The 22,359-nt window shown below is 42.1% G+C and overlaps 1 protein-coding gene across 1 annotated transcript in view; it reads right to left on the bottom strand.

Annotated features, from left to right (window-relative positions):
• LOC137299843 (rho GTPase-activating protein 23-like) overlaps positions 1–22,359 on the bottom strand; it is a 172,295-nt gene that overhangs the window by 12,246 nt on the left and 137,690 nt on the right. The window contains exons 15-23 of the mRNA XM_067968766.1: positions 22,160–22,284; positions 21,561–21,716; positions 20,600–20,678; positions 18,425–18,498; positions 17,517–17,606; positions 16,250–16,375; positions 13,885–13,926; positions 12,244–12,349; positions 61–92 (exon numbers count right to left, since the gene is read on the bottom strand). Coding sequence (XP_067824867.1) covers positions 61–92; positions 12,244–12,349; positions 13,885–13,926; positions 16,250–16,375; positions 17,517–17,606; positions 18,425–18,498; positions 20,600–20,678; positions 21,561–21,716; positions 22,160–22,284 — 830 coding nt within the window. The remainder of the gene's footprint in view (positions 1–60; positions 93–12,243; positions 12,350–13,884; positions 13,927–16,249; positions 16,376–17,516; positions 17,607–18,424; positions 18,499–20,599; positions 20,679–21,560; positions 21,717–22,159; positions 22,285–22,359) is intronic.

Genomic DNA, 22,359 nt, shown 5'->3' with positions numbered 1-22,359 from the left:
GGTCACAGTTGTTGGCAAAATAGGTGAATAACTAAAGTCTCCAAACATTTTAGTCCTTACCTTAGACTTTGCTGAATCACTAGTAGTTGAATCTGTAAGTTCAACAAAAACAAAAGCGCACGTTAGGGGCTGCTCAGCCTATTAGTTATCACTGTAACATGGTTAATGGTAAGGGTTAGGATCACATGACAAAACACAGCAGTGACAACAGGCCACAAATAAAGCAGCACTCTCTGCAACATGGAGATCACAGAATGGCAATGGACTTCAAAATTAAAAGGATCTATTTGCATTTTCAGTATTTATTGCTTTGATAATACAATTGAGGATTATCTCCCTAAAACTGGAAAAGGAGATGAAAGAAATTGACCACAAACTGTTGACATTGAGGATGTCAGTTTTCGGTTTAATTATTGGAACCAAAAAGATGTCACTTTAGTCACCAAGGCAGGTGGAAAAGAAGAAACCAGATGCTACACCTGTGTGTTAAGAAAGGGTTCCTGTAAAGCAATTTCGATGCAGCCATTTTTATCACAATATCCATTAACTCTTCTCTACAAATCACTTCAGCTCAAACAAGCCAAACCTGAAAATGCAAATCTCTGATTATGTATAAGTGACTGTTCAACAAGCATTCATATTATTAACCCCAACACAAACATTCAGCCAAGCCCATCAGAAATTAACCATTATGCCGCCCTCATTGGAAAATTATTAATATAGATACTGTTCATTTGTTGACTTTGTCGTGGAGGAATTTGTTGGATTTTTGTATGTTGAAGGCAATAGGCATCAGTGCAGCTTTTCACTTCCAGTGAGAGGCAACACATTACCATTCAGGTGAGGCAAGGTCTAACTGAGTTATTCCCCAGTATCTACAATAGTCTTTGGTTAAACAACCATTTATTTTCTTTCCCTTTATGTCTTCTTAAGTGCGCCAGCCCCTGGATAATACAGCAAACACATGGGGCTCGATTTTAGGGTCGGGTTTCCTGCGGGTTTCCAGCGGGGGGGGCCCCGAAAATCCCGATATGAGGTCACGTGACCGGATCGCGCCGTGATCCCGACCACTTCCGGGTTCCCCGATGACGTGCGGGGCTGCGTGCGTGGCCCCCGCTGGTGGGAATCCCGCAGGCAATTAAAGCCAGCGGGGTTCCACTTGAGAGTACTTACCTTGCTTGTTGAGGTCAGTTAATGAGCTGAATCAGCTGTCATAAGAGGAAGTGTGGGATTTTACCTGCATCGCAGACTGTTTCACACACTGGGGGAAACAGTCTCTCTCCAACCAGGCGTGTTGCAGCCAGCAGACTGTGGCAGGTGCCAAGGTGCACTCCACGGGGGAGAGCCCTCACCCACGCAGGAGGCCACCGCGTCACATAGGGCAACCCCTGCCCCCCGCCAAGCCAGAGGACAGACCGACACGAAACCGCAGCCCCAGTCCGAGGAACCACCCACCTACCCTGCACAACCCCTCAGACCAACACCTGCCAGATGGGTGGTGCGTGGACACCCTCGGAGGACGAACAGCATGACCAGCCCCAGCAGCCTCGCAGTCCACGCGGTCCGCCGCAGAGACGTGGAGCCCCCCAACACGGTGTTGTTGCACGCCCACCTGCACAGCAGGAGGGAGGGCTACCGCAGAGAGAGACGCATCGCAGAGGGCACTACCCTCGCCACATGGTCCACAGACCTAGGCGAAGCTCCCCGGACCTCTCCGAGCAACAGTGCACACGGAGGCGCAGATTCGCTCGACATGTAGTCGTGGAGATCTGCAGGCTCTTTCATGCCGAGCTGCTCCTGGCTGGCCCCAGCACCAAGTGCTTACCTGTCGCTGCCAAAGTCACCACTGCCCTCCACAACTTCTCCTCCGCATCCTTCCAGGGTGCAGCCGGCTACACCGCCGATGTCTCTCAGTGGTCTGCGCGGAAGAGCCCTGCAAATACACCTGCACCTACTCTGCAGTAACACGATGGGTGGCATCAGTGGTGGGTCCTCAGTGATACCCAGGAGCGGGCATTATTGGACACAACAGACAGGATTCGCGGAGACATGGCAGTGGTGGTGCCAATATAATGTGTGCTGTTTGTTGCTCTGAAATTCAATATAGGTAACACCCATGGCAAACCCTCCGACACCCTTGTGCACCCCCTTCATGCTCACGAAACATTTGCCTTACGCTGCCTACTGCACATATGTGATGCATGCCCTGTGGCTGCAGCACAGGTGGTGGCAGGTTGAGTGAGGCTGGCCGTGAGGGAGATGCACGAGAGGGTGAGTATGGGATAGAGCCATGAGATTGTATGAGGATTGGGTCGCGTGTCAGTGGCAGGATGAGTACGGGCGAGGTGAGTCGGTGGAGGTAAGATGAGGATGGGGTTTGAGTGGGTATGAGGGGTGATGTGACAGAGTAGTGTTGGCGGTGCCGAAGGAGATGTGGGGTTGGGGCAGTGTTGTGGCAGATGGAGTGTAGGGGAAAGACTTTGTGTTCTCACTGTGGCTGACCTAATGAGGTCATTGCAGCGCCTCCTGCACTGTATGCAGGTGGGCGATATGTTGGTTGCGCAGGTGACCCCCTCTGCCACCTCGAGCCAGGCCTTCTTGGTGGCAGAGGCTGGCCGCTTCCTCCCGCCCGCCGGGTGGAAGATCTCTGTCTTCGCCCTCCTCCTCACCCCATCTGATGATACCTGGGGTGAGGCATCATTAAACTGGGAGCAGCCTTCCCCCTGGGCTGCTCCATGCTGAAATTTGTTCCATTGGTTGCAGCATCTGTCAGTGGAGGACTGCCCCTTTAACTAGAGAGCCTCCAGCTGACAGATCGTACTGCGCATGCGCAGCCCGCCCGACGCGCAGACCAGCAGCGTGGACCCCGGAGGAGCAGGTAATTGATTCCTATTAGTGTGTTGCCTGCTACGATCGCGCGGGCAACCCACTAATTTCACCGAGCGTGTTGACCACGCTCCCGAAACCCAACCCGCCGGAAACCCGCAGGCCTGGTAACATCGAGCCCATGGTCTTCTCCCAGGCTCTGCCAATGCCACTCAAGAGGGCCAACAGGATGTGTGTGAGATGTAGCCTTGGCGGACTCTCACCTTCCCCTTTCTGCCCCCTCTCTGTGGGGAAATATCTGGCCTCCACTTGGCCCCTACCCTTCACCTCATGGGATAAAAACAGGAGCTTGCCAATGAAGGACTAAATACTCATTCTCCCACTTGGGTCACAAAATGAGTTGGAGCTTCATTGCAATACAGTACTGTGCTGGCCTATTATCCAAGTCTTTCCGCGATGTTGGGTGAGGTTTCTTTTCTCCCAAACCCAAGATCCTCAGAGATCTTGAAATGAGGGACAGTTTTACTCACTAGTTCACTATAATTCGGACATCGGCTGCTACCTTTCCCATCCACCTGATGCACTGCAATAATGGCGGTGTATTCCCGAGACCATAATGAGCAGCAGGAGTGATGCCATACAGAACTTATATGGGTGAATAAGTTCACATGCTGTTGACTCAGTCACTGAATCACTGGAGTCAATATTAACATGCCCATGGCAGGCAGGAGAGGGTTAAAAATTTAAAATCAGGGATCGCGTCCCCAACCCATTGCCGTTTTTACAGTGGGGATGGCAGGCGTACGTGCCAATCTTGGAGCGGCAGGACACTTCACTATAATATTTAAATCAGGCTCCCAGGTCTCGGGAAACCCGGCAATGAAACGGAGGCATGAGCTGCCGGCTCCAGAAGGTAAGTGCTTTTTAGAGGACTCCTTGTGGGCCAGGTAGAGCAGGAGTGCTCTCCCCGGCCCCTCAAGCAAGCCTTCGGCCTCCCCTCCACCGATCGCAGCCTCTCCTCGCTGCCACAATCGGCCGCCGCCCCCCCCACCCACCCCCAATCTCTAGCCTCCTGCCCAGTGATCGGCTGATCAACAACCCCCACCCCCGATCTCGAGCTTCCTGCCCCGCGATTGGCCGGCCCCCAACCCCCCGATCTCGAGCCTCCTGCCCCGCAGTTGACCAACGCCCCTCCCCCCTCCCCCCCACCCCCCCCATGTCCCGTTCTCTCCCAATTGCCAGGGATCATCCCCCAAGGGGCACCAGCTGCGGCCTCCTGCCACTGGCTTTCCCACCCAGCAGCTAGTCTGCCAATCTGGCCAGCTGCTGTGTGGGAAACAGAAGAAAAACATGATAATCTGGTCCTGCCGATCACACCCCTGGGATTCTCCCTCGTTACTGCACTCCACCATTCCCTCCCCCGCCTCCCAGTAAATATCGGGGCCACTGTGTTCAGACAGCTGGATCTCATTATGTTTATGGGCCTTGACATTCATTGTTCAGAAATGTCCTCGAGTTGGACTTGAACTGAAGTATGGAGAGACCAAGGGTAGCGCCAAGTGCCATTGCAGCTCACTGCACTGTGCAAGTCCTAACCATCTGCAAGGCCTTGTTAAAAACCAAATATTCAGAAGATTGACTAGAAATCAGAATATCCTTCCCTATTAATACACACAGTGACCCCATCAATAACAAGAGGTGAACTATTCATTCAGAAAAATAAATATGTAAGAACGTACTAAACATTTTTAATGTGAAATTTGTACTGGGTAATGGAACGATTTTCATTTCAGCCACCCAGTGTCAGCAGGAAGCATTCCCAGGTTGGATATAACAGTTAAATAGAGGGTAAACATCCCTCTACTCTATCCTAACAATTCAGCCCCAAACTGAAGAGAACATATTATACTAATATGTTACTTTCCATTTTCCACTTCAGCATCTTGTGGCCTCTCTGAATGAGACTAGTGCACAGTTTAGTGCACAATTCGGCATAGTTTTGTGCTGTGGGCCCATGCCCACTAGGGACTGGATTGCGATTGCCCAAAACTCATTTCGCGTAGGAGCCTTATAGCCAGTAGACAGAAGAGAACTTCATCCCATCAATCTAGGTTGAATTCAAACTCAGGTCCTGGGGTAAAAACCAATGTCTTAACTCACAACCACCCGGTTCCCCAGCTTTTAATATAAACATATATTTAAAATTCCTAATTAAGTTTATTATTTATTTATGTAACAACTTTATAGCATTAGTTGAAGATACTTACCTCAGTAAACAACTTTACTAACTCCTAATTACTCAATGAACTATAAAGCCCAACCGAGCAATATATTAGAGGATGGAGTTTGAGAATAAACTGTATAAATGGAGGTAAATATATCTAATGCACAGTAAAAAGTTGTAAGAAACTGTACTGAGTCAAGAGCTTGTTACTATACTGCAGGAGCAGTACATGTTCTCCTTGGACACAAAATATTTTATACACCCTCCACTTCTGAGTGCATCATTTAACTTCTCAATACATGAGAAGTTATATTAACACAACATTCATTTTTAAATTTATACTTCTTGCTTTCAAAATTGCAAATTATTTTTCCCACTTTTAGGTCTGTGACTAGCCACTGTAGGAGCAACCAGGGCAATTCATCTGCTGATTTTTCCTCATTTGTAAGGAGGCATGTGGTCCCTTCTGGACTCTTTCCTTGACAAACTAACCAAGATCAGGGACCCATCAGGATACATTAAAATTTACTGTACCGTAGAGTAAGGATGATAAAAGATGCATTTCGTACAGAAGATTACATCTATTGGCAAGTTGCTTTCTTAAGCTGCTTATTTTTTATCACTTAACCCAAATACTGTTTGAAGGTTAGAGGACCCAAGGTCGGGTTGATCACACAAAGCAAAGCTGCTGGCAGAAACAAAAAGGTTAATAGCAAGACTCCACACAGCAGGCAAGAAAGACAGAATGGAGTGGAGTATGAAACGTGGAGAAATGATGGAATTATGGCAGAGTGCAAACTATATACTTTTTTTTAAAAACTGTAATTCCACAAGTACTATAAACCTGCAAATGTGTCTTTTTAAAAGGGCTGGTCAAATATAACAAATTGCACTTTTAATCCGCCCACCAAAAGCAAAGCAAAACATTCTGCTCTATCGCCGTTTCTGTAACTGCACATTCGATATCTTGGATAAGAACAAAGTTACAGGAGGTTTAATGCATGATTCTGCTACAGGTAAGGCAATGTGGAATTAGTACATCCAAGTGTAACCTAAATATTTTAATTGTAAACAATTTTACAACACCAAGTTATAGTCCAAGTTATATACCAAGCTTGTAGATTTCAAATAAAAATTTCAAATATTTGAAATCTACAAGCTTGGTATATAACTTGGACTATAACTTGGTGTTGTAAAATTGTTTACAATTGTCAATAGTCCATCACCGGCATCTCCACATCATAAATATTTTAAAATAGTGCTGTCTAGTGCATTTTGGGATGAAATGGCTACTTCATGATCATTTAAAATATACTAAATGTATTTTATGTTGAAAAAAACTGGAATATTTGGAGTCGATTTTAACTTTCACCGACGGATGCAAAACGGGCGACTGCAGATTGGCCGTCCGTTATTCGCCCTGCCCGATTCAATGGGAAGTTTAGCGAGCGGCTGATTCCACCACCACCAGATCTCCACTCCACAGTTAAAATCTACCCCTTTAAGTCAGACAATCAGACAAAATAACACCCCTGAGAAGTATGTGGCTGGCACAGCAGTACAATGTAACTACCAGCTACTCCCACTGCTGAGAACTCCTGCAGTGAATTCAAGCCTGCAGCTTTACACTACAACAAGCAGCAGCAAGAAGCTTTGCCTGTGCTAAATTAATGCGTGGACTGCCTGCTTATCACCTTCATTAAATACTTTATATATTTATTGAGGCAGTCAGATTATCAAAACCATTTCTTGTTTTGTGAACACCTCCCCCCAAAATTTTAATTTTAATTTTTTACCTAAACAATATTCTGCAAAAGGTGATTCACAAAGGAACAATCACCAAGAACAAGGAGCAATCCCCATTTCTTCTACACTTTGATAGAGCCTCCCAATCTTGGACATGGAAGAAAAATGCTACTGCAGTTCTCTATAGGACTGAGCATCAGGAGGTATGGCCTCCATACAGTGAACCCACCACCCATCACAAGCCCCCATAGCTGAAGAGCTCCAAAAGGTGTCCACTAATGGGAAGAATCTCACTGTCTCTACCATCCACTGGTCCCATACACCACCTTAATACAATTCATGATGCCTGTCACTCTTCCTGCCCCAAGGATCTCACTGGCCTGGGCCATGGCCCTGCAACAAGTAGTCCCAATCAAATGTAAAGACGGACATAGTTATTACAAGAGTCTCAGTGCAATTATCTGGAGGAACTGTGTTATTAGTAACATGGCATGCACCCTTTTTGTTCTGATTTGTACCAAGACCAGAGAAAGAACATTTTTGGACAACTCAATAATAAATAACCCTATAACCCTAATAGTATAGTTTACACTCTGCATGAGATGGTAACTGTAGCTGTAGTCACAAGAAAGAGTGGGAGGTGACACGCGTTCTGGCATAAATCTGATACACCACCAGCAGCTTACAAACCATAAAGAGCAATGACAAGATTGATCCAATTATCTGAATTTAAGTGATGACAGCAGAAAACAAGATTAGATACTATTTTGGGCAATTGTGCGACTGCACGCAAGAAAAGCAGAAAATGAATGGCCACTTTTAAAATGCAGATCTGTGCGTTCATTTTCTTTTGACTGGGGGAGGGGGTGGTGCAGGGATGTAGTGGCATTTCATTTCCTTCCCATCAAAAATGCCAATTGAAATTCCACAGCTATATCGCTTATTATATGGAAATCATGGCCCGAATTTCACAGGCAATGGCATGTTTCCTTTTTCTACTAATTGTATGTGTGCATTTTATTTTTGGATGGTGTGGATCCCAGAGTGTTGAGTATCAAGTCAGTCGCATGCATGCGTGAGCTGTACAAAGTTTACTTGCAGCTTTTTAGACTCAAGAAGAAGCTTCCACCTGGGTCAAATCCTGAACAGGCTAATATTTAGAACATTTAGAAGGATTAGTTCACTGATAATTGGAATTTACGCAAGTGGTTTGGCTTCTATTAAAATCTTACAAGTACAATAAAAAAACAATACTCTTTGAGGCATGAACTTGGTATAACGAGTCATTAAAAAGCAAATTCTGGTGGAAAAAAAATCTATATGCAATTTTCTTTATACTTTAAATCAAGATTAAGGACCTGTCAGTTGATGCTCTTTATACATCTGGGGATGCACACAATATTGCAGATCACGCACAAACATGAGTCTCATCCACTCTCCCTTCATGAGGAACAAACGTTTCTTTTTAACTGAACATTGCAACAGAGGAGCCAAATCATACCCGGTTTATTTCTCCACGAGGTCCACTTTAGGAATAAGAGACAGTAGAAAGATTGTAAGAAAACAGCCATCAGTGAGAGGAAATCGGGAAAAAAATAGCAAAAAAAATCAGCCAAGACTCCTTAATCTCATCATGTTTATCACTTGTGTGCAACTTGAATGTTAAGGCTTCTGCACTCTTGTATTCAATGAGCTAAATGTGCTGCAGATCTATCAAAATATCTTTTAAAAAAATTATTCATAGCTTATAAAAAAAATTACAGTCGTGCGTTTTCCTTTATTTTTCCCTATTTAGGTTTCTCTGTCACACATGATATTTGGTAGCTGAGAGGGAGGAATGGACCCTTCTACCAATACACTTCTGTAATGGTAGAGGGGGTGTTTCTGCTTGACCCACCTATTGCTTCTCCTTTACACCCAGTGCTAGTGCCTCGCATCTACATTTGCCCCCTCACCATGGCTGTGACCACACCATGTCAGGCAATACGGGCTCCATCCTACATCTCATCATCCTGTGTATTTCTTTTTCAAAAATTATGTATTTACTTTACAAACCTTATAGCCTATTCTACTTTAAAATTAGATATATATTTTAATGAACGTACAGAAAAAGGGGGTACAATAGTGTAGTGGCTATGTTACTGGATTCGTTATCCAGAGCCCGTGAGTTCAAATCCCACATGGCAGTTTGAGAATTTGAATTCAGTTTTAAAAATCTAGAAAGTGGCTATGTAAAAACTCAACTGGTTCACTAATGTCCTTTAGGGAAGGAAACCTGCTATCCTTCCCAGTCTGGCCTATATGTAACTCCACACCAATGTGGTTGACTCTTAACTGTCCTCTGAAGTGGCCTAGCAAGGCACTTAGTTGTATCTAGGGATGGGTAATAAATGCTGGCTTTACCACAGACGCCCACATCCAGAGAATGAATAAATTAAAAGATACAGAATGTGCTGCCTCGTCTTCTGTTATTGAGATCTCCATAACAACTGCTGTCTAAGGCACACTCCTCTTCTACATCACGATAGCATAAAATACACTCTATACTTACAGGGCTTTAAAACAACCATAAAATATAGACTAATATATCTATTTTTATTGTACTGGGACAATACTGATCTCCTCTTACGCTCATTAGCCTTCCAATGGATTTAAATTCATCAATATGTTTCTGTTATCGAGAAGCTGGGTTTTAAATTTCACCATCGAAATTGACTTCTTGTTCACATGTACTTTGTTGAAAGAACAGTAGCAAGTTGGAACTATCAGCTCAGCACAATTTTAATTTTAAAAGAGTTTTTTCTATGTTCAAGGCATTCCATTCAAACGCTAATGCAACTTGTTGCATCAATCAAGGGTTTAAACTTAGAGAGTTTATAAATTCAACAAATGGAATTTTGTTCATTTCACTCAGTGATAACAGGCATGATGTAGATTGACAGAGTCATTCTTTAGCAGAGTAAACCTATTAGAAGAGCACATGTAGGAAAAACCTAAAAGGAACACACACAAAATAAACAAAGAACGGCGCCTGTTTTGCAGCAATCATTTTCAGACCATTGTATAACCCATCTCTGGACAGCCTGAATGTTCATCAGCCACCGTACCAGATTCTGCAGAAAATGTATAATATTGGTTTGAATTATTAGAATTGCTTAAATTAACAAAGGGGTCAAAAAGAATCACTCCTGAAATTCAGTTTGATATAAATTATTATACATCACATGCAGTGCTATTACTATGAATCATATGTCATGAAAACATCACAGTGTACTAATTAGTGGAATCATTTTTCCTTTGAAAATATATTTTTTGATGACAATAATGTTCAGAGCATAAACAACCTAAAGCCACAACTCAATTAACACAACACTACCTCCAGCTGAAATAGAACCAAAACCACAATTATGATGGGTGCTGATCTCATACAAATGCTTAACATGCTCATTCTAAATTCCTCTCTGCACAATTTTGATTCAGCTATTAATTCATTTATTTTAAACAAGCTAAAGCCTGCATAATAACAGAGGAATTTGGATCGAGCACATTAAACATTTATACGAGATCAGTGCTGATGCAATTCTGCATTCTTTAGCTTCATTAGTCAAACATTTCTTCCTTTCTGCCTAATTAGTTTTTAAATGTATTAACAGACTACGTTATGGAAACCTGTGGGATATGACTTATACAGTCTATACCCTTCAATTCAAACCCACTTAACTTGAATTACCAGATAATCCAAATTTTTTTAGTGTTACTTCAATTCCTTAATTTGAGTTACTGAATATTTCAAATTTTCTTAGCGCAAAAAACAATTTCAAGTTAACAGTAGACTGTATCCTAAACATAGCAAGGACCATAACTCATGACTTTCTTATTCATGAATTATCAGGTCAACTCATTGTTGAGAAAATATCCCACAGGTCTTCATAAAGTACTCTCTCGATATTTTGATTGGTTAATGCAGTTGGCTGCCTTTTTGCATCTTTATTTTCTGCCTTTTGTAGGTCCCAGGAGTATACCACAGACTCTGGCTTATAAGATAGCTGGGTGAGTGTAGGCACCTGTAAGCCAGTTGGCAGCTGAAGTATCACTCAAGTGGACTGCACAACCGTTGGCTATGCACGTCACCTAACCCTCAGTGCTGCATCCGATAGCCTACTAAGATCAACAGCTTGTCTGAGGGAGGTCAGACTGCGAATGTCAGCCAAGGCTGGAATTTGAACCTGGCTGTTTCAGTCTGCAGCACATCCCACTAATTGTTGAGCCACCACCCAGCTTGTTTTTAAATCAAGTAAGACGACTTTGCCGGCTCTGCAAATATTACATTTGGTGGTACATGCCTCACATAAGTAAAACTGTGGCTATTTCTGCAATGGAATTATTTTTCTTTTGTCACCGATGTCACAAGTGACTTTCAGCTGAACTTTGGAACAATCACTTGTGAACAGCAATAATCAGTGTGTGTAACCAAGTGATTATCCATGGGTGTAAATGCTGGAATCTTGGCAGTATCAAGACCAGGCAAAAGATGAGAGGTTGTTTGTGTCTCCCAGTTTCTCTTCAGATCATCATCAAAGGACAGACAAACAGGCCTTTGATTCATCAGGGAGCCTTTTACAGTATCGGTTGGTTGGGAACTGACTAAAGTCCTCAGGTATACAGTGGTAAGTTGGTCAGCATAACTCATTCCCCATGACCTCAGGAAATATTCGAAGGCTGCATATGAATATCCTAATAATATATAAAAGAATTACAGTTTAATGATGCAACTTGTTAGAAGCACCGTCTATTTAATAAATAGGATAAGTAATTTGTCGCTCAAGTTTGCTTAGAAATTGGCGTTTTCACAGACTTTTTATACGAAATACCTGTACTTGGGCAGCAAGTCACACTACACAGTGTGTACAGAAATTTGCAGGATGAGTTATAAGATGCCATGCCATGTCAAATCATTTGTTGAAATAAATACTGTTAAACAAAGTCACTTTAGGTATCATGTTAATGTGCCCAGTTAGTTTGAATACATCATGAAAATAGGTTCAGGCATGAATGGAAACAGATTCCCATAGTATGTTTGGGCTATGAACGTCTTACTGTACTTTCAAAAATGGTTTTAATTTCCCATTGATATTTGTGAACGTTGCATATTCTTCAGCGCAAACAGCGATATGCCACTCAAGAACTCAAGCCGATATTTTGCTCACGTAATCATCCTACCCAATTACTTTGGCCTGTCAATCTCAAATCTTATTCAGCTACTCTGCTTATATAATCATCAAAATAAAGCCAAGATTGAAAGGAAATGTCTTCAAACTACTATGAAGCCTTTCTAATTCATACACAGATCTCAGATATTCAATCGGGTACCTTCTACTCTACGGCATGACATAGTGCATTAGTAGTTTGGAAGAGTCAGGGTTACACAGTATTGAAAGTTTTGTTACCTGAGATATCCCCTGGTGCTCCTCCTGTTCTCCCAATGTTTGACAGCAGATGGTCTATGTTTGGTACTGGCTGTAACTCTGTATTACCTACATGGTCAACAGGAGCCTAGAAAGAAGGGAAAGGAAAGGACTTGCATTTATACAGTGTCTTTCATGACCTCTGGACGTCCCAAAGCACTTTACAGCCAATCATGTACTTTTTCTTTTGGAGCGTAGTCACTGCTGTAACGTAAAGAAACATGGCCCGCAAACAGCAATGAGATAAATGACCAGTTCATCTGTTTTAGTGATGTTGGTTGAGGGATAAATATTGGCCAGGACGCTGGGGAGAACTCCCCTGCTCTTCTTCGTTATAGTGCCGTGGGATCTTTTACGTCCACCTGAGAGGGCAGAGGAGGCCTCGGTTTAACATCTCATCCGAAAGACGGCACACCTTCGACAGTGCAGCGCTACCTCAGTGCTGCACTGGATTGTCAGCCTAGATTATGTGCTCAAGTCTTTGGAGTGGGGCTTGAACCCATAACCTTTTGACTCAGAGGTGAGAGTGCCACCAACTGAGCCAAGGCTGAACATCAAGATATATTTTTTAAAAAGCTTATTTTGTCTCGATATTATTTCCAACATTGTTTCTTGGTTGCAACAATTTACAACTGTTTTATCAAGGGTGCTTGCATTCATTTATCGTCAGTCAGTCAGAATAGTTGAGTTAGTCACAGATTTCCATAACAGGTAATAGGAGAGAGACAAAGTCAGCATTACTCTGGTCTGCCTGAAGGATAATTTTTCAGCCTCTGAAAGATCCTTACTATTAGACAATTGTTGATGAAACTCACTGCACAAAGCAGATTTGAGCATCAAGCAATGTTAAGATAAATAAGGTTTACTAGTTTAAGTCTTCATAGTCACTGGAGATTTAACTGAGGATTTAAAATTATGATGGAGTGAATAGGGTGAATAGAGTGACTAGGTAAAGACTATTTCCTCTAGTTATCGATTTAAAATGATCAAAGAGTGATGAGAGATATTTCTTTACACAGCTGGGTGCTGGAGCATGGAATTCTTTGCCACAGAGAGTAATTGAGGAACGCCTGTTAAGGGAAAATTGGACAACTATTTGAAACAGAAAAGATACAAGGCTATGGGGAGAGAGCAAGGCTGGAGGATTTGTTTTGGATTGCTATAGTGAAGCTCCAGCACAGATACGATGGGCTGAATGGCCTCCTTCTGTGCTGTAATCTTCTCTGATTCTTCATCATCAAGAAGTTTCTCAGGTGACACCTTCAAGTCTGGAAGGGTCTACTTTTAGTATTTTTTCCTCGGTTTGGGATTTCTTGGTTAATTTCACTGACAAGTTATTTAGGCCCATGTAAAGTAGATGCTCAGACCATTTTCATCTCACTTCAGACTTTACAGATACCAGTTTCCCTCTTAAATTAGGAATCTCTGCACTTCTTTTCCGAATGCTCCATTTATTAAGTGTGAGGTCATTACTTCCTAAATTATGTTAAGTTAGAGTTTTCTTTAGCTTATAATTCCTTAAGCACTCTCTTCTAGTTCATCCCATATATTGATATTTTTTTTAATGAAAGTAGATCTTATGGTCTTATCTAATGACTATGAGTTAGATCGAACAGTACTCACTTTTTCATCCATGTCCCGGTCTTCATTGAAAAACCAATCATACTGTAAAATGCAAATAAACTGGTTTCAGAAGTAACTCAAACAAACTGCAAGCATTGGTGCACTTGCACAGCGGAAAAGTAAAAGGGGTTCATGTGCCACACAGTGATCAACAACAACTTGCAGTTAGATAGCACCTTTAATGTAGAAAAACATTCCAAGGTGATGCTCAGAGATGTGAGGTCACCTCAAGAAAAAAATATAAACAACACTCCAGATTCTTGGCACAGTCTCACTTCTGAATTGTTGTTTTCTCTTTTTTTTTTGTTTTTCCAGGTCAAAATTACAACAAAATGTTCACAATCAGAAAATTTGGGCCTTAATTCGCACTGTGCTCAATGCCATGCCTGGTGGTGAACTGAATCAATGGATTGGAATTAATTGTTCCAAAGGAGAGGGACAGGCTGTTCGCTGCATATCATCACACCCTTTTTCAGGTGAGGGATGAGCAGTCTCGTTATCTCAACATTTTTTTGTTAAAGGATTTTTATCAGGTTTTAATACAAATTTTGGAATTCATCTCTGGGGAGGGAGGGGTAAGAAATTATCAGGTTAAGCTCTAACATCAAGAGGCCTATCTACAATAATGCCAAAATCCTAGATGACAGCAGATCACACCACTGATTGAAACCCTAGAAGGTCAGTGCTAAGCAGAGGAGTGTTTATTCTGTATTAGTAACTTCAACACATCGAGAGACTAAGCCAGACATGAGCAACTCAGTAAATTAGTTAAAATCAATAATGAGTTCATTAATTATTATTGTATCAAAACTTCGTTGAAGTGTCAGTGCTTCAAAGGCATCCCATTCCAAAGATTCTAATGGATAGCGATAGTAATCAGCACACCAAACCTTGTTCTTTATATATACACACTATACATTTATGTCCATTAAGATTTCTTGGTCACAGAATTTGGTTTGTAACATCTTCAGGACTAAGTTGTATGCTGTGACACAGAGGTAAGGATACTTCATGCAAATAATAACTCAATAGCAATGTAAATGTGAAAGAAATGCAAGTTTTAATTAAGCGAATTGGAGGGGGGTGATTGCTCTGGCGACAATGAGTAGAAGTCATTTAAAATGTTGCATGAAGTTTTCCTCTGGTCACTATTTCTAGTAAAGTTATAAATGTGTTCAAATAAGTTATCTTTACTTAGACTTCCTGCACTTCAAAGCTTTCATATTGCACACTAGTTTTATACACTATTGTTTACTTCGAATAAACTAAGAAAGCATCACAAGAAAGTATAGGTCCATAAAAGACTGCAGTCTATAAGGCCAGTCCCAAAAACTAATACATCTTAATCACACACTCCATCAAATGTCTACTCAATTCTTCCTTAAATTTTTCTACACTATCTGTCCCAAGAGGCAGTCCATTTCACCCTCTGCGTAAAGTAGTTAAATCACCCTCTTCTAATCTTGAGCAGGTGTCCCCTGCTTCTGGTTCATTTATTTCCCATTAGTGTACACTATATGCAATCAACTCCTTTGGTTAGTTAACCTCTCCAAAGTCACCAGAGTTTGAAACTTCACTGGCATTGAAAAATGAACAATGGAAGTCTGGCCTCGGGAGAATTCAGGCAATGCAGATTAATCAGGAAACTGAACTGTTATAAGACAAACAATGATGTAGATTAGTTACAACTAGACCAATCAGCATAGAAATAAAGAAACAAAATGTGAAAACAAATCTTTACAACAGGACCTGAAGTTTTCCGTTATATTTGCTAGAATCATCATAATCACAAAATCTTGATTGTGAACTTATATTAAAAGTATACTTAAATATATACTATAACCTGCTTTTTAAACCCTCTGTGCCATACGTATTCCCTGCCTCTGTTAATACTGTTCTATAAATAGTTCTGATGAAAAATCAATGATCTGAAACGTTAACTCTGTTTCTTTCTCCACAGATGTTGCCTGACCTGCTGAGTGTTTCCAGCATTTTCTGTGTTTATTTCAGATTTCCAGCATCTGCAGTATTTTGCTTTTGTGCCTATAAATAGACACTGAGTGCTCATAAGCAACATGGGCCTTTCTAGTGCTGGCACAAACCAATGTCCTACTCTGTAGCACGGTGACATAGTAGCGCAGGCTACTAAGATCAGGCTGCCTCAAACATAACACTGCCACAGTCCTCATAACAGCATTAAGGAGGTCTGAGTGACAAAAGGCCATTTGGCTCAACAAGCTTGCTCCATCCAGAGTACATGTATGATTATTCCATCATGGATTTCCGTCCTCCTCGCCACTCCTTGTTGATTCCCCATAATATATCATCCATATAATTCAATTATAAGGAAAAAGGTTAAACTTACATGCTGTATTAAGGTTTCAATGATTTTGTACCGATCTTGCATGTGAGTCACCATGTCAATCATTTTGTCTTCTGATGTCCTGACAAGGGTCGGGCCAAACACCAATGCCAAATTACGTGGTTCCATCTGAGAGGGAGGAAATAAAACTGGATGACAGGCTGAAGTACAAATTTCTGTTCAGAGGAATCATGGGCTATTAAAAAGACAACGCTGTTAGACTCTTATTAATAGAGCTTATTGAAGCACATTTAATCTAAAGTGGGCAGGTGAATGTCATACATAAAACGTAACACCCAAAACCAAGTTTATTACTAAAACATTCTCCTACCTAAGGCACACACACTTGATGCTGAGCATGGGGGGAAAATAACACAGGAGACAGGCTTATCCACGCACACCACAGGAGGACTCATAGAATCAAACAGCACAGAAAGAGGCCAGTTGGCCCATCTTGCCTGTGCCAGCTCTTTGAAAGAGCTATCCAATTAGTCCCAGTCCACGGCTCTTTCCATATAGCTGTGCAATTTTTTCCTTTTCACTAATGAAGCTTTGCTCCCCAAATGAAGCCTTTCTAAACAGGAACATGGATTGGAGAATTGAGCTTATGTTGCTGCAGCTATATCTCCTATTTGTGCTTGCTTCCAGTGAGAATAAGTTCTGGAAGTGCAGCAACAGCGAATCCGCCTTCTTGACTAGTGAGTGGATATTTATGAAGAGGCATTGCACTGGTGGTTTTCCCCACATGTTGACTGAGCTATCCTACTGTTGAGCTGAACAATGAATCGATTCCCTCTTCCAACGCACTGGATTCAAATTCCTTGTTGTCAGTTACAATTTGCCCTACAGCCTTGCTCCTTCCTAACTCCACAACCTCCTCCGCTCTTCCAACTCTGGGCATAATTTGCATCCCCCCCTTCCTGAGTCCCACCTCCAGAGGCAGAATATTTAGTCGCCTTGGCCCCATTCTGGAATTCTCGCTCTAAAACCTTGCACCTTTCTATCTCTTTCAAAAGCATTCTCCAAATTACCCATTTGACTGTGGTTTCAGTCACCTCTCCTAACTCTTTTCCAATCACTGCTTGGCATTTGTTTTCTATGAAGCACTTTGGAAAGTTTTATGATGTTAAAGGTACTATATACATGCACTTCGCTGATGTTGGATTTAGTAATTTACCACATAGCTAGAAAATACTGTAGAAACAGCAATATTATTTTTAGTATCCTAGTAATTGGCAAACTTATTAGAAATTGAAAGGGGCCAGGGTACCTTGTTCTTTTCAGAGTGATCTGCTACAGTCTTCAGGTGTCCTGTGAGGAACTTCAGGGTTTCAAAGTAATATTCCGGTAAGTTCCGAAGCTGAAATAAAAAGTCTTATTACTGTACAACAATATATTCATGCTCAGTCACTATAAATTCTAATGTAACAGAAGCTGAGTCTAAAAATTAAACATAAATGCTTCAGTCCAATCTCTGATATCTTTGTAAAGGCATATTATAACTTTAAACATTTTAGTATGCAAGTGTAATCTTATTAGGCCAGAATATAGCCTAAGTATACTAGCATATTTCTCATACTTTAGCAATCCTTAATATCATTTTACTTGAAGTAATACAGTAGTTAGCCACGATGAGCATGCAGTCTATATTCCGAGCAGCCCTTTACAGATTGTCGTAACCCAGTTTCTTAAGCGAAATTAATACCACTGTATTGGCTAACAATAGGTGTGTGTATCTGGGTGCATGTGCGTGTGTGTATGTGCTTGTGTGGCTATGGGACATACCTGTTAACCTGCAATCTGCTGAAAGGGTACAATTTGGGGCAGAGCTTTGGGTGGAAGAGTGCGATTTTTTGTAGAAACAGAAAACCAGCTGATTTTGTTGGCTTTGGAGTCTTAACACTTTTCTCAGCAGTGCTGTTCAATGTCAGCATATCTCAATTAAAACAAAGCAGCTAAGTGGTTTTGGTAGAGTGGGGGGGGGGGGCGAATTTAAATGATACATGAACAGGAAGAGCTCTTTAAAGGGATCGGGTCAGTTTTAATTTTTTATTCATTTCCAACAGACATAGATAATAATAATTTGCTATAAGCTGAGAATGCAGGTACAGTTATCCAGGGTTAGAATACAATTAAGGATTAGGGTTAGGGTCAGATATTCAATCTAGTACAATTTACCAGTTTCTTAAAGGTTTGAAGTCTTTCTGCCGCATCCTCCAGTCTGTTGGCTTCAATGAAATCATTGTATTTATCTGTAAATTACAGGAAACATCAATGCCCAAGTTACCTGCAGCAAACTGTCAGCTTGAATCAGCTGGTAATACCCTCACATGTGGGTCAGAAGGGTTTAGGTTTGAAACCCCTTCCAGAAGTTTGAGCTCGTAATCTAAGATGACACTTCAGTGTAGAGTTGAGGGAATGGTACAGATGAGATGTTAAACCGAGGCCATGCCTCCCCGTATCGGTGGTTCAGGTGCACATTAAAGGTCCCATTGAATTATTATGAGAAAGACAAGGCCATTCTTCTAGTGTCATGACCAACATTCCTTCAAAAACAACAACTTGAATTTATATAGCACCTTTAACATAGTAAAACGTCCCAAGGCACTTTACAGAAGTATAATCAGACGAAAAATTGACACCAAGCCAAAGAAGGAGACATTAGGACAGGCGGCCAAAAGCTTGGTTGAAGAGGAAGGCGTCTTAAAGAAAGAGAGAAAGATGGAGAGATTTAGGGAGGGAATTCCAGAGCTTAGGCCAAGTAGGCTGAAAGCACGGCCGCCAATGGTGGGGCGCAGAATGTGGCCAAATTTGGAGGACACAGAGTTCTCGGAGAGTTGTAGGGCTGGAGCATTGCAGAGATAGGGAGGAGCGAGGCCATGGAGGGATTTGAACATGAGAATGATAAATTTTAAAATGGAGGCGTTCAGGGACCAGGAGCCAATGTAGGTCAGCAAGCACAGAGTGATGGGTTAATGGGACTTGGTGCGAGTTAGAATATGGGCAGCAGAGTTTTGGATGAGCTCAAATTTATGGAGGGTGGAAGATAGGAGGCTGGCCAGGAGAGCATTGAAATAGTCGAGTCAGGAGGTAACAAAAGCATGGATGAGGGTTTCAGCAGCATACGGGTTGAGGTAGGGGCGGGACGGGGCGATATTATGGAGATGTAGGTAGACGGTCTTTGTAAGGAAGAGGATATAGGGTTGGAAGCTCAGCTCAGGGTTAACTAGGACGCCGAGGGTGAGAACAGTCTGGTTCAGCCTGAGACAGTGGCCAGGGAGGGGGATGGAATCAGTGGCTAGGGAACGTTGTTTGTGGCGGGGACCAAAGACAATGGCTTCGGTCTTCCTAATATTTAATTGGAGCACTGGAGGTCGGACAAGCTGTCTGACAACACAGGGCAGTGGAGGGGTCGAGGAGATGGTGGTGAGGTAGAGCTGGGTGTTGTCAGCATACATGTAGAACCTGACATTATGTCTTTGGATGATGTTGCCGAGGGGCAACATATAGATTAGAGATAGTGGGGGGCAAAGGATAGACTCTTTGGAGACTCCAGAGGTAACTGTGTGGGGTGGGGGGGGGGGGGGACAGGGAAGAACCTTTGTAGGAGATTATCCAGTTACGACTGGATACCCAAGAGTGAAACCAGACGAGGGCAGTCCCACTGAGCTGGACAATGGAGGAGAGGCGTTGGAAGAGGATGATGTGGTCAACCACGTCAAAGGCTGCAGACAGCTCGAGAAGGCCAAGGAGGAATAGTTAGCCATGGTCACAATCGCAGAGGATGTAATTTGTGACTTTGATTAGAGCCGTTTTGGTGTTGTGGCAGAGGTGGAAACCTGATGAAAAGGTTCAAACGTGGAATTGCAGGAAAGATGGGCACGAATTTGGAGGCGACAACACGGTCAAGAACTTTGGAGAGCAAAAGGAAATGGGGCAGTAGTTTGCAAGGACAGAGCGGTCAAGAGTACTTCTTTAACCAGTATCACCAATAACAGATTAACTGGTAATTCATCACATTGCTGTTTATGGGATTTTGCAGTGCACAAGATGGCTGCTTTGTCTGCCCAAATCACAGACACTGCACTTCAAAATCATTCTTTGCATCTGAAGCACTTTGACACATCGGTTAGATGTGAAAAGGCACCAAACAATTGAAAAGCTTTTTCTCCCGTTTTTCTATGAAACTTAATGATCATTTTATAATACTTCAAAAATATTGCTCACAACTTCCCCAAACGGACACTTATCACTGTGGCTTTAGTATAATGACTTCGAAAATGTCCCAAAATTGTACAAGTGATTCACTGTTTTCAAATTGCAGCCAACAAATTATTAAGATATTTTACTCACCATCTGTGAAGAGAGGCTCAGGAAGCTTTCGGAAGAACAGTTTAAGCAAACTGCTAATCACATTCAGGTCCTGCCATTTCTGCAAAGCCAAAATTAGTCAATATAAGCAGCCATTATGTGCCACAGAGAGGGAACCATTCAAATACTTCAAGGGTTAAGTTACGAAGAGAGATTACACAAATTGGGGTTGTATTCTCTGGAGTTTCGAAGGTTAAGGGGTGATCTGATCGAAGTTTATAAGATATTAAGGGGAACGGATAGGGTGGATAGAGAGAAACTATTTCCGCTGGTTGGGGATTCTAGGAGTAGGGGGCACAGTCTAAAAATTAGAGCCAGACCTTTCGGGAGCGAGATTAGAAAACATTTCTACATACAAAGGGTGGTAGAAGTTTGGAACTCTCTTCCGCAAACGGCAATTGATACTAGCTCAATTGCTAAATTTAAATCCGAGATGGATAGCTTTTTGGCAATCAAAGGTATTAAGGGATATGGGCCAAAGGTAGGTATATGGAGTTAGATCACAGATCAGCCATGATCTTATCAAATGGCGGAGCAGGCACGAGGGGCTGAATGGCCTACTCCTGTTCCTATGTTCCTAAATACAGATCCCTACTGTTAACCATTCTTTCGACAATGGAAACTGTACATGGAAACTGTAGCAGAGAGTCAGGCAAAGAATCAAGGATACCTCTTTGAGGCATTGGGTCAAATTTGATTGTTTCTTACAGCCTTTTAAAGGAAAACTGCTGAATTATGTGTAGTTGTGTGTATTTTTGGACTCACGTTCACCACAGTTTTAGATTGTGGTTAGAATCTGTCTGCAAAGGGTCAGCCAGAATACTGAACCAAAGGCTAAGATGCTTCTCAGTTAATTTCCTGCAAAACAAGCCTCCCATGACTCATACAAAAGCAAAATAGAGAAAGGGGTAGTAAAAAGTCTGGAGAAGAATTGGAGGCATACTTCTTCTGAGGTATTTAGATCAGTCATTCCCTTATTGAGTTGCTCTTGTAGGCTTGAGACCATGGCATTGTTCCCTGGTACCCGATAGATCCCTGTGTACTCCAAACCCTTCTCCTCCACCAATTTACAACAGATCTCCACTATCAACGGAATAAACTGAAAGAACAAATACATACATGCATCAATATTTGAACACATCAAGGCCACTATACTGCAATATTTAGCTTTATATCTAAAACGTATATAAAAGAGATGAAACTACATTGTTCCTCATCAAAAAAAAGATAGTGAAAGAAACAACTACTTGCATTTATATCGCGCCTTTAATGTAGTAAAACGTTCCAAGGTGCTTCACAGGAGCGATTATCAAACAAAATTTGACACTGACCCACATAAGGAGATATAAAGACAGGTGACCAAAAGTTTGGTCAAAGAGGTAGCTTTTAAGGAGCGTCTTAAAGGAGGCAGTGAGGTTTAGGGAGGGAATTCCAGAGCAAAAGCAAAGCTCCAATTTAAATAATCAGGTGCACGTGTCAAGATATTAAGGCATATACATGAACATTTACAGCCCAGTGTAGATAAGCACACACAACCGATACCTTGTTATTTACACCAGGCTGACACTCCTCTAGTCGAACACCAAAAGCTGCTCCAGAAACCGGTTTCTTAGTTTTCTTCATTATGTTCAGCCAAGAACTCTTGTCCTTAGGAGGGCTACTTTCATCTGGAAAAAGAAACAGGCAGCCAAAAGATTATTCACCACTTTAACAAGAAAAAAAATACCCCTGATACTTTTTAT

This window comes from Heptranchias perlo, chromosome 30 (genome assembly GCF_035084215.1).
Source record: "Heptranchias perlo isolate sHepPer1 chromosome 30, sHepPer1.hap1, whole genome shotgun sequence".
NCBI lineage: Eukaryota > Metazoa > Chordata > Chondrichthyes > Hexanchiformes > Hexanchidae > Heptranchias > Heptranchias perlo.
This window is presented reverse-complemented; position numbering and strand designations above follow the sequence as displayed.